The 12278-nt window shown below is 43.0% G+C and overlaps 1 protein-coding gene across 5 annotated transcripts in view; it reads right to left on the bottom strand.

The window, feature by feature from the left end:
- The window catches only part of LOC125887260 (sodium channel protein type 4 subunit alpha B-like), a 39188-nt gene extending 32950 nt beyond the window's left edge, over positions 1-6238 (bottom strand). For 2 of the 5 annotated variants that reach the window (XM_049573946.1, XM_049573948.1), the window contains exons 1-4: positions 5916-6238; positions 4303-4486; positions 2398-2535; positions 1903-2021 (exon numbers count right to left, since the gene is read on the bottom strand). In XM_049573946.1, the coding sequence (XP_049429903.1) occupies positions 1903-2021; positions 2398-2535; positions 4303-4486; positions 5916-6019 (545 nt within the window). In that variant the 5' untranslated portion in view covers positions 6020-6238. The remainder of the gene's footprint in view (positions 1-1902; positions 2022-2397; positions 2536-4302; positions 4487-5915) is intronic. The other 3 variants (XM_049573945.1, XM_049573949.1, XM_049573947.1) reach the window with 2 other exon arrangements.
- Between the last annotated feature and the right edge of the window lie 6040 nt (positions 6239-12278).

The raw sequence follows: 12278 nt of genomic DNA, 5'->3' as shown, positions 1-12278 counted from the left end.
ATAAAGAGCAGTATACCCAAACCAGACAACAGAGACATAATGAAAAGACTATATGAGGGTCTGATGGTTTCACTAACCAGTCAGGGAGGATCTTACCTGGTAAGACTATCTTAAGCCAAACATTCTGTTTCGCTCTCTTTGTCAGTCTGGACTCGGTGCCACCCCAAACACTTTGGTGCCATGTCATAATTCCGACATCCCATGATTTCAACATCCCATTATTCCGAAAATTACCCATTGTTCTGAAATCTCAATGCTTCAACATCCCATTGGTCCGACCATATTAAACCCATTGTTCTGAAGTCCCATTGTTCCGAAATCTCAATGTTGCAATGCAAAAAGTTGAAAAAGCAAGCAGCAAGGGAAAGCAGCAAGAGACCGTGTTGTCGTGTTGTTTACTGTTGCCATGACGACAACGGTCGCCCTGTTTTGAGGAAGTAGAAACGATGTTGAAAGTTTTAATTTTAACCCAAACCATGATCTTTTCCTAACCTTAACCAAATAGTTCTTGTGCATAAACCTAACCAGACCTTAACCATGAAACAGTTATTTTGTAACAATGAAAAATTAGATTGCAGAACAACAGGACTTCGTAACAATGGGTTTAATATGGTCGGAACAATGGGATGTAGAAACATTGAGATTTTGGAACAGTGGGTCATTTTCAGAACAATGGGATGTCGGAATAATGGGATGTCGGAATTATGAGCGGACCCCAACACTTTCCAGAAATTATAATCCAATCTGGACCAATCAGGGATCTGCACTGTAGTTGACAACGTAAGCAGCCAATCAGGGACTGCTTAGTAGCTGATGACGCAAAATGCAGGCCACTTGCTGAACAGTAATGGCAGCTCTCGACGTAACAAGCGCCCGATGCACAACGTAATTTTGCCAAGTAGGACATGCCCCTGGATCAACATCCCACATCGCCTTCCAGGACCAACTTTGCAATCAACCAATCACAGCCCTCTGACATCATCAGTGTGCTGCTCCTGTGTTTCTTTTAAAATTCCTATGCACTTCTTCAGAGCTAAGCTAATTTTCCACATTCAAGTTAGTACAAAGGAACAAAATCCTCAGTGACATCAAACAAAAACCTTATAAGCTACTGCAGGGTTAGCAAGTTAGCTTACAAAGTAGGTTGGCTATGCTAACGAGTAAGCTTACCAGTAGGCTAAAATATTGCTTAATAACATTAAGAGTAAAGATAATGTCATTTCGCAGTTTCAAAGACCTGGACACATTTTCCCTCCTTTTTCAACGCCTATTTTAAACTATTTTTGCAAGAGTTTTTCTTTATAGGCTATAAAAACGTATTTGCAACTGGAAAATTATATTCGCAATCTTTGTTAGTGAACAAAACCTATTGGCAAGCTAGTTAGCATAGCCTACCTGCTTAGGAAGCTAACTCATTAACCCCGTCGTAGCTTATAAGGTTTTTGTTTAACGTTACTGAGGATTTTGTTTATTTGTACTAACTTGAATTTGGAAAATTAGCTTAGCTCTGAAGAAGCACAAAGAAATAGGAGCAGCACACTAATGATGTCAGAGGGCTGTGATTGGTTGATTGCAATGTTGGTCCAGGAATGTGATGTGGGATGTTGATCCAGGAGCATGTCCTGCTTGGCAAAATCATGTTGTGCAGGAGTAAACACAGCAATAAGTGAGGTTATTGCAGAAACAATAATTCAAGAACAAGAGATTGCTCCCTGGTGTTTTGTTACGCTGATTTGCTGAAGGTGTTTGTCTGTCAAGGCGAGAACTCCCGCCCACTGAAAGTGTTTGGGGTGGCAGTGGGGCCAGACTGATACTGAGAGCGAAAACAGAATGTTGAGCTTGAGTCATCAGGATGGTGTAACTGGGCTAGGGAGGAGCAGAGTGTGACATCATAAAGGATATAAGTGAATGTGGATCTTGATGGCGGCGGTCCTCAGCAGGTTGAATGGACTCAACAGGTAACAGGCCGACTCAGCATTAAACCTGTGGATGATGTTTCCTTTACCGAGCACGATGAACGTCTGCAGAGAGACACACAGGTGTCAGAGTGACTCCTGTCTCTTACGGGCAGTGAGGAGTACATTTCGTCAAAAATATACTTTGTAGGATTAAAAAATAAACAAAATACAAATGTATAGACTCATCCAGCAGTAACCACAATTATAGAGAGGCGAAACATCAAATGGACAAAGCTGGGGTTGACTTTCACTTTCACTGGTGAAACTGTTTGCAAACAGAACAGTCTATCTTTAACTGTGGTGTTGTGTCTGTGACACTGACCCTCTGCAACAGCTCACAAACCTTCTGAAAATTGCCTTATCAGGTTTTCATACTTATAAACCTGGTTTTAACGTGATGACATGTTTCAGAAGTCTGTTTTGAATGAAAGAAAGAGACCTTCTTTGATTGGTAGTAGGGATCCAGCTCCTCCAGTGGGGTGTTCAGAAGCTCAGGAGGTGGGGCCCCAAAGAAGAATGGGAGTTGCTTCCCTGCCTCCAGGTCACTGGCTGGTTTGGGCAGGTCACTCTTCGCCACCTGTCAACCACAGAGAGAGACAAACAGAGAGGAGGATCTGGCTTTTGTGTAAACCGTGTATGTGTCATGTGCAGACATGTTTAATGGCCCATACACACCAAACCGTCATTGAAGAACTAACAGTGACGACAGCAGACTGTTGTGCCGTTTCACATTTCCGGTGTCTCCCAAAAACCTGCACATGAACACACTGCACAGACTACAGCAGCCAACCAGCACGTACGTTTTGCACCACTGTGAGAGGAAATAAATCTCCACACCAGCAGATGGCGGTAGTATGTAGTCGTCATTCAGAAAGGGAACCAGAAAATTGTCATGATGCTAGTTAGCCAGTGTTAGTGTTGGTTTACACGCTTCTCGTCTCCTGTGCCAAGCTGAACAGCTGCTCACTGTGATTTAGGTCACTAATGGGCTTTAGCCGATCACAATGAAGGGGGCAGGGCAGAGACGTGCAGGTGTCCCCAGGAAATGTGTACCTACAGAAACAGCAAGCTCCACGTCCATAGTGACCGCTCCACCCAAAACGCCGTCTCGTCAACGTGAAAAAAATATTTTTGCCAGCGGATGTCTTAGTTACAACATGACTGAGCTAACTGGAGTAGTTTCATGTCGTATCCGACAACGGGAGGCTTTTAACAGATGACATCCTGATGTTAGCTTTGCTGCTGCTGTTAGGCTGTTAGCTGTCCCTGTCAGCTGCAGCCACTGAGATTAATCTAATCAGTGATATAATGATGTGAAAAATGTGATATACATATATATATAGATAGATAGACATAGATATATATATAGATATAGATATATAGCTAAACTGTGCTGGTTTTCTACCTGGAAGTATTTGTAAACAACAAGGCGATTCCCTGGGGGCACCGCCGGAGGTGAAGGGCGTGAGCAATCCCCAAGGCCCCTGCACTTCTGTTAGTCTAACAACTACGGGCAGTGCCTCCAGAGGTAAAGCAAGAAATTTTTTTGTTTTGTTTTGTTTAAACTGATGGATTTCGATATTGGGTCAAATCTGATAAGAGTCTGAAAACATCTACATGCCAGTGTTGAGTTATAGTCATAGCTGCATCTATTGACACCAGGGAATGACATGTGTCATACTTTGATGTACTGCTCTTAGCTGGTTGACCACATACTCCTCAAATGTGTTCAGAAAAGCTTGAAGACCTTGACGATGCTTTATTGTAAAGCTGTTACCGTGGCGAAAACAGTGAATTGCATTGTTTCAACATGACACAGGAAGCTGTTGTAACTTGACTTTACATTGTCATATAAGCCCCAAATTTCTGAAGATATCTACAGACCAACACTGACTCTGAGTCATAGCACCACCTACTTACAACAGGAAGTCAACCTTATGTGACATTAAAGAATATCCGACTTGCATGAAATGTACGTGGTGTGTCTACATCTGATATACAGCAACATGACATAAATTGCACCAGGCAGTGGACACAGGAAATGGTAATACATTTGCAATCCATTTTTTCCAGTGTCACACACTCCACACTGGCATTATCATCTAAGTTGTGCTGCGGCCGCAGAAATGACCAGAGGACCATTGTCCTGTCAGCACCACAGACGTGCTGGAAGGTATTGATCGCTGCTCGCAGGTTTAATTTTGAGGTTTTTCTTCTTCAGACATTTGTAAGCCTGCAGCAGGTCACTTTGGTCAGCAACTGGTCAAAAGTTTTGACCTGTGAGCTGGTTAGAATGTAAACACCATCTGATTCTTATAATTGACAACTGAAAGGTATTTTGAACCTTTTCGTTCTTCTTCTTCTTCTTCGGTCGCTCCTTCTCCTCCGCTTCATGCCGTTGTTGTATCTCCTCCAGTGAAGCTGGTGTCAGTCGTCTGAAGACCTCTGTACCAACAGGGGGCAGCAGAGACGCAATCCTGGTATTCTGCAGCTCTGCCCGAACTCCACTGTCACCTAGCAACTGCTCCCTGTGGGGAAATAGTGAATGATACTAGTGCAGTAATGGCGAGCTGCACTCTAACAAAATTGATTAAAACATCTGTCTGTGCAGATTACTCTTCACTAAATGTGACAGAAATAGACTCTGACCTTAAAAAACACTGGTCTCGGGTTACTAACGTAATAGTTCACATTTCTAGGGCCCGAGCACCGACCATTGGCGGGCGAAGGCCCTATTGAAACTAAAGGAATTATCATTATTTTTCCTAGAAGTAAATTGCCGTTTTGGGGGTTTTAACATATTTGAAAATGTGCGTGCATATGAGTTGTTATGTAAATTTACGTGTGATATGGCTTTCGTCAGTGGGCGGGACAAAATGGCTTGGCCTCGCCCCTTTAAGGAGCAGCCTCTGCGGCATGTTTCACCGACATGCACGAAAATCGGTACACACGTGTATCATGCCCAGATGCACAAAAAAGCCTCTTGGACCTATTTCCTGAACCCAACAGGAAGTCGGCCATTTTGAATTCCTTGGTCATTTTTGGCATTTCCACGTGTTGTATTTTAACAAACTTCTACAGAATTAATCAGATTGACTTCAAACTTGGTTTGTGTGAGCTTAACTAAACTGTGATCAAAAGTTATTACAAGATCTCTCTCACATTGAAGGGCACGCCCACTGCAGAGCGTTGAATTTAGATGTCTCGCCATGAGATACGAAATTGCTATGTCTTTGGAGTAAATGGTCGGATGTCCACCAAACTTTACATGATTCATAATAGTCCCACCCTGAACACATCTATGTGACAATATTCCGTGATAGTCATAGCGCCACCTAGTGGCGACAGGAAGCACGTCTTATCAGACACTCATCTTTTGATTTCCCTGAAATTTACATGCTGTGGTCTATATTTGATTTACAAAAACATGATGTGTCATTAGTGCATTCTCCAGCGCCCCATAGTGGATAGAGGAAATGGTTCAAAATGTGAAATAGGTAATTGCAGCCCCACACTCTATGAAGGGTATGCCATCACACCTCTGAGTGCGGGGTCTGACTCACAGAAATGAACTGCCTCAAACACAACCTCAAGATCCTCCTAAATCTAAGGATGACAGCACTTCATCCTTCACTGGCTGTTTGGTGAGTCGTCTTTTATTTGTTGGTATTTAGAGTAATTTTACCTCATGACTGGGTACAGCAGCAGGGGCGTTTCTGGAATTGGAGGTTTGTTTTTATGTTGAATGCATTAAGATTAAATTATGATTCCATCTTCTCCTTCTGCATCTGAACACAACACCAACTGATAACATTCACCCAGCAGCCATTAATATACATTTTCTTTTGACCACTTTAAGGACTGTTGTCTCCTGAGTGTTCTCCTGCAGTAGCATGTGCTCTGGTTATGTTTCCATTAAATTAATGGATGTTATTGATCACTAAGAATCAGACTTACAGCTGTGAAGGAAGAAGTCTCAGCTGATTGGCTCTCTGCAGAAGTTCTCCTCTCTCCGTCTTGCTCCTCCATGTCTCAAAAAAGGACATTTTTCTGCTCCCCATGGCTGCAGCTGACTGTCCTCTGCATCCACTTGTTTCTGTCTCAGCCGTCCTCTCTGTCTGACTGTCTGTCTGTCTGTCTGTAGAGTCTGATGCCACTCCCTCACTGGTTTTATGTGCAGGTCATTCATCCAGAGTCATCTGTCTGCAGGGTTGGGGCGTGTGTGTGTGTGTGTGTGTGTGTGTGTGTGTGTGTGTGTGTGTGTGTGTGCAGCCATGTTGATCAAACTGCAGCTCTACATGTCTCTGCTTTACAGATTTCATTATATCACTGACAACATTCATCTGTTCACCATCGTAGTACGCACACACACAAACACACACAGTGTCCCAGCAGATTGTTATCACACGAACAGACTTCCTGTTGTCCACATGTCTTAATCGGAATACTGCGACGATTTCCTGGAAACAGTGCAAGTATGGTGTAACACACACACCCCCACACACACAAGAGAAAAGAAACAAGGATTGATTGTTAATGATAACTTTGGTCTGCTTTCGACTCCCAACGAAAAACACTTTAATTCACTGCCAAGATTCAACACATGCACACGCACACACATGATGTGACAGAAGCACACCAGTTTGTGTCTATGCAACATGAACAACACTCAGACACACATACACCTGTTTGTATCTTTGCAACATGAACAACACAAACACACATCACATAGATGCACACATTATGTAACACACACACTGTAGCACAAGCACACACACTAAGACACACAGACACACACACATACAAACACAGCCATTTGTGTCTATGCAATATGAACACAGACACACACTATTTAACACACACACACACACACACACACACACACACACACAGACACGGATACTAGGGCTGGACAGTATGACAAAATTTTCATATCACGGTTTAAAGAAAAAATCATATCGGTTTCACGGTATTTCATGGTATTTTGCTCAAGTTCGGCCAACTTGACATGCTGCTGTGTTGTGCTATGGCCTTTTCAAGTGCCGTAATTTGTTATTTACCTGACAACGCCTGAACGCAACACACGCTCCGCTCCATTAGTGCTGTGCTCGCTTATAACTGTCTCGGACTCAGGACGGGTCGTCTTCGGTCAGGAAAATGCAGCCCGAGCCATGCTCTAGTGTGCTCACCTGTGTGTGTGCGCTTTGTCTGTGTGTGTGTGGGTGTGTGCGCATCGGGGCGAAACTCCGCTGTACGCGATACAGAGGGCAGAGGAGAATTGTAAATGTCGGTGCGCTGCTGTTAGTTGCACATAGGGAAACACTGCTCTTTTTGGTATGAGTTCTTCTGGGTCATTGTGTACAGTTGCTTCACTTTCAGGACTCTCTCCAGCAGCCATTCTCGCCTCTAAACGTTTCTATGCTCTCACTCTCGCCTGCTCAAGCGTGCCTGTGGTGTGCGGCGGTGAAATGGGTCCCTGCTGAAACACCTTCCCGCCGCGCATGTTCCGGATGTTGTTTGGGCTATTCACCGGTATTGCGGTGAAAAAGTCATATCATAACGAAAATAAATACCGGTTTTCGGTACGAACCGGTATACCGCCCAGCACTAACGCATACTATGTAGTAAACACACACACATTTGTGTCTATGCAACATGAACAACACACAGACACGCACACTATGTAACACACACACACACACACACACACACACACACACACACACACTCCCCTTTTCTTTAACATGTTCCAAATATGGAGCTGCTCCTTGTTGCCACGGTGACACATGCTGAGAGAATGCCTAAGCCCCCTCCATCCTGAGCCCCCCATACAGGCCTGTGAGTCCCTGTCAGACCGTCTGCTGGGACTCTTTATAAAACTGGTCCACATTCTGCTGCAGTGTAACAGTGTCACACTGTAAAACTATATCACAGAAATAAACAGGAACTCAAACTACAATAAACCCTCTGAAAAACTCAAAGACCTACAACATGTTTACTGATTCACAACAACAAACCATTTGTGTCTGAAAGTTGTGACTGTTTTTAGTTATGTGACTAACCCTGTTTCCTTCCCTGTCCCACCTCGCTGTGTTTCATCTGTTGGTGTGGCTGCTGAGCTGCGCGCCTTCACCGGGATAATAAAGTTGAACTGAACTGATTTTTTTTTTTACATTCTTAGAGCACATAGCAAAAATTTTTTTTAATATATTTTTTTTATTGATTCACAGTTCCAGTAAACAATACATCTGCAGAGACTTACATTTTCTGCATATCCCCACACCCACCCCACCCATCTCAAAGACCTTTACATCTTTGTATCAACAGGTTGATGTAACCAAATCAATTTAAATAATAGTGAGTACTTGTATAAAAAAAAGAGTAGAAAAATACACAGTTAAATAATAAGTAAAAAAAAAAAAACAACTAAACAAATAAATTAATAAATAAAATAAAATAGAATTTAAAAAAAAGGGAAGGAAAGAAAGAGGGAGTCACATAGGTTGTTTGCTTGCTGCCTGCATCTCTGCATGTTCAGCAGATCTGCCCACTGTTCCTGAACCAGGTTGACATAATCAAGTAGTGGTTTCCAGTGTGAATAAAACTTTTCGGGACGGCCTACAAGGTTGAATTTGATTTTCTGGTTACAAGTTCATCAGGAGGCACCCCAAAAATAGCTATCTGTGGCGAAGGACTAACAGAAATTCCAAGGATCTCAGAAATAGATTTAAAAAATGAATGCCAATAGTTAGACAATTTAGAGCATGTCCAGAACATATGTGTCAGATTGCAGGGCGTCTGGGAGCATCTGTCACAAGCTTCGGTAGTTCTGTCTGGATAAAGTTTGAAGAGTTTGTCTCTGCTATAGTGCAGTCTAAAGAGTACTTGAAATTGAATAACTGAAAGTCTGGCACAGCTAGAGGAGGAGTTAACTGCTTCCAACACTTTTTTCCATTGAGCATCAGAAATGCTTATTTGGAGTTCGGTTTCCCAGTTGGCCCTGCTCTTATTTACGGCTGAGTCGTTTGTTGGTGATAAGAGATTATAGAGATATGAGACATGGCCCTTAGGCATAGATTTAGTCTGGAGCACCAAGTCTATACCATTGAGGGGTGGAGCCTGGGGGAACTGAGGGGAGTAGGTTCTTGCAAAGTTGCAAAGCTGGAAGAAGCGAAAAAAGTCTGTATTACCTACTCCGTAGGTTGAGCATAGTTGGTTGAAACTAGCAAAGAGTCCGTCTATGTACAAGTCGCCCAGGCATCTCAGGCCTTTATTTTCCAGAGCTGCAAAGTGAGAGTCAATCTTGGCTGGTACAAAAAAATGATTGTTACAAAGGGGTGTGCTTTGGGGAAGGGAGAGCCATCCAGACCGCCTCCTGATTTGCGTCCATATTTTTAATGTGTTAGTTACAGTGGGGTTGAATGTGAAGTTTGCGAGCGAAAGGGGGAGGGTGCTACATACTAGTGCCTGGAGGGACGTGGAACATGAATTCGCCTCTAACTGGCACCAACTACTTTGAGGTGACGTGAACCAAAATAAAATCTTTTGAGCGTTAGCCGCCCAATAATACCCAAGGAGGTTGGGCAATCCCAGGCCACCCAATGATCTGTTCCTCTGCAGCAAGGATTTATTTGCCCTGGCCCATCTACCTGCCCAGACAAATGTGGATATGATGCTGTTGATAGAATTGAAAAATGATTGAGGAAGGTAAATTGGTAGGCATTGAAAGAGGTAAAGGTACCTTGGTAAGATATTCATTTTTACTGTTTGAACTCTACCCACTAAGGACAGTGGTAAACGGTTCCATTTTTGAAGATCTTGTTTGACTGTTGCGTCAGTACAGAGAAATTTTGCTCCTTCAGTGTGCGCATAGATCGTGTAACCATTATTCCTAGGTATTTTATGCCCACCACAACAGTTTTGAATGGTATGAGGTGTGCAGGAATTTCTGTAGCCAATTGATTTATTGGGAGACACTCACTTTTGGAGACGTTCCATTTATACCCGGAGAATATGAAGGAGAATAGGTGGAAGGCTTGACAAGGGGTCGCTTACATACAGAAGTAGGTCATCGGCGTACAACGAGACCCAATGTTCCTCTCCATGTCTCCATACTCCTTTGAATCCTCCTTTTGATTTTAATGCTATGGACAATGGTTCAATGGCAAGCGCTATAGCAGTGGGGAGAGGGGACACCCTTGCCGTGTGCCACTGGAGAGGGGGAAAGGATCCGAGCGCTGTGTGTTCGTGCACACTGACGCCTGGGGAGAGGAGTACAACAGTTTGATCCAGGAAATAAAACTGGTGCTAAACGCAAACTGCTGCAAGGAAGAGAAAAGGTAGGGCCATTCCACCCTGTCGAAGGCCTTCTCAGCATCAAGTGATATGACCACCTCAGGATCTGCAGGGGAGGGTGGAGTGTGAATAACGCCGAGAAGCCCTCTGACATTGGAAAAAGAGTGCCTCCCACCAATGAACCCCGTTTGGTCTTCCGAGATGATTAAAGGCATAATAGGCCCCAAGTGACAAGCTAAAATTTTCGCAAGTATTTTCACATATACAGGTAGGAGGGAAATTTGCCGGTGTGATGCACAGTTTAGGGGGTCCTTGTCTTTTTTATGGATAAGAGAAATGGAGGCTTGCATTAAGGTGGTTGGTAGAGAACCATGACTGGTTAAACATCTCCAGAGGTAGAGGGGCTAGCTGATTAGAAAATCGTTGATAAAACTCAACGGGATACCCGTCAGGGCCAGGTGATTTGCCACTATTCATTGAGTTTATTGCTTCTTTTATCTCAGCAAGTGTTAAGGGAGCGTCCAACGTCTGATTGTCTTTAGGTGAAACCCTTGGTAAGTCTAGTTTTTGGAAGAATGCGTCCATTTGGGTTTCATCGCTGGGGGATTCAGATTTATACAAATGACGATAAAATGACTTGAATGAAGTTTTAATTTTAACTGGGTCGGTCACTACCGTGTCTGATTCATCTCTAATCTGGATAATTTGGTTGGATGCTTGTCTGGCTTTTAGCTGGTGAGCAAGAAGGCACCCAGCCTTGTCACCATGTTCATATAGCGATCCATGGGAATGGAGAAGGAGTCATTCAGCTTCTGTTGAAAGGAGTAAGTCAAGTTCTGTCTTAAGTCTAAGTCTCTCTTTATACAGGTCTGGAGTATTTGTTACTGATAGTGATCTAACTCTACAATTGATTTTTCTAGTTCTTCTTTGCGCATTCTACGTTGTTTATTACCGTGGGATAGCAATTATGGGGAGGTCTCTTTATTTTTGTTGGTATCACAGAAGACTGTGATTGAATCAGAAACATATTTACAAAATTTTTCCTCTGCAAGCAAGAGAGGGTCAAGATGCCAAAGCCCAAAATGTTTAGGCTTTAGGTCAAACCGAAGATCTAGCACTACGGCTGAGTGATCTGAAACCGTTATGGGTAAATACTGTACAGAGATAAGTGATGAGATGAGATTTTTATCCACTAGAAAGTAATCAATGCGGGAAAAAGAGCGATGGGCGTGTGAGAAAAAGGAATATATGACGGGAAGATGGGTAAGTGAATCTCCAGGGATCAATATATCCAAACTGGTCCATAAAGGTGGACAAGGTTTGTGACATCTTTGAGGGCGGGATAATTCGGGAGCTCGATTTGTCTAGAACTGGATCAATGACACAGTTCAAATCCCCACCCAGTATCAAAGTGTGGGAGTCCAGATTGGGAATTAGAGGTAAGACTGAACTGAAGAAATTTTGATCATCCCAATTAGGGGCGTAGATTGATGCTAAGACTACAGGCTTCTGATATAATATACCAGAGATAATTGTATAATGTCCTTCTGGATCTGCAATGATTTTACTGGAGGCAAATTGAATGTTTTCCTAATTAATATGGCTGTACCTCTTGTTTTGCAATTAAATTGAGAGTGAAAGATTTGTCCTATCCATGGTCGGCTCAACTTTCCATGGTCAGACCTTAGTAGGTGTGTCTCCTGAAGAAGTATCACATCGGTGTTCAGATTTTTGATATAAGTCATAATCTTTGTTCGTTTTAATGCGGCATTCAAGCCCCCCATGTTTAAAGAAATAAACCTTACCATTTGTCCACCGGTGGTCCCTCCATCTAATGGACCAGTCCTGATACAGCGAATGGTAGAAAGGGTATCAGGTCGATTCTGTGACGCAGGCAACAAAAGATGAGTGAACCCTCGTAAATCATAACAAATGATATCAAAAACTTAATAAACCATAAAACAGTACAACTTGTCAGTAAAATGGTCTCTTTACCAACCCATTCCCTAAATCCCCTTCCCCGTC

Source organism: Epinephelus fuscoguttatus, linkage group LG4, assembly GCF_011397635.1.
Source record: "Epinephelus fuscoguttatus linkage group LG4, E.fuscoguttatus.final_Chr_v1".
NCBI lineage: Eukaryota > Metazoa > Chordata > Actinopteri > Perciformes > Serranidae > Epinephelus > Epinephelus fuscoguttatus.
This window is presented reverse-complemented; position numbering and strand designations above follow the sequence as displayed.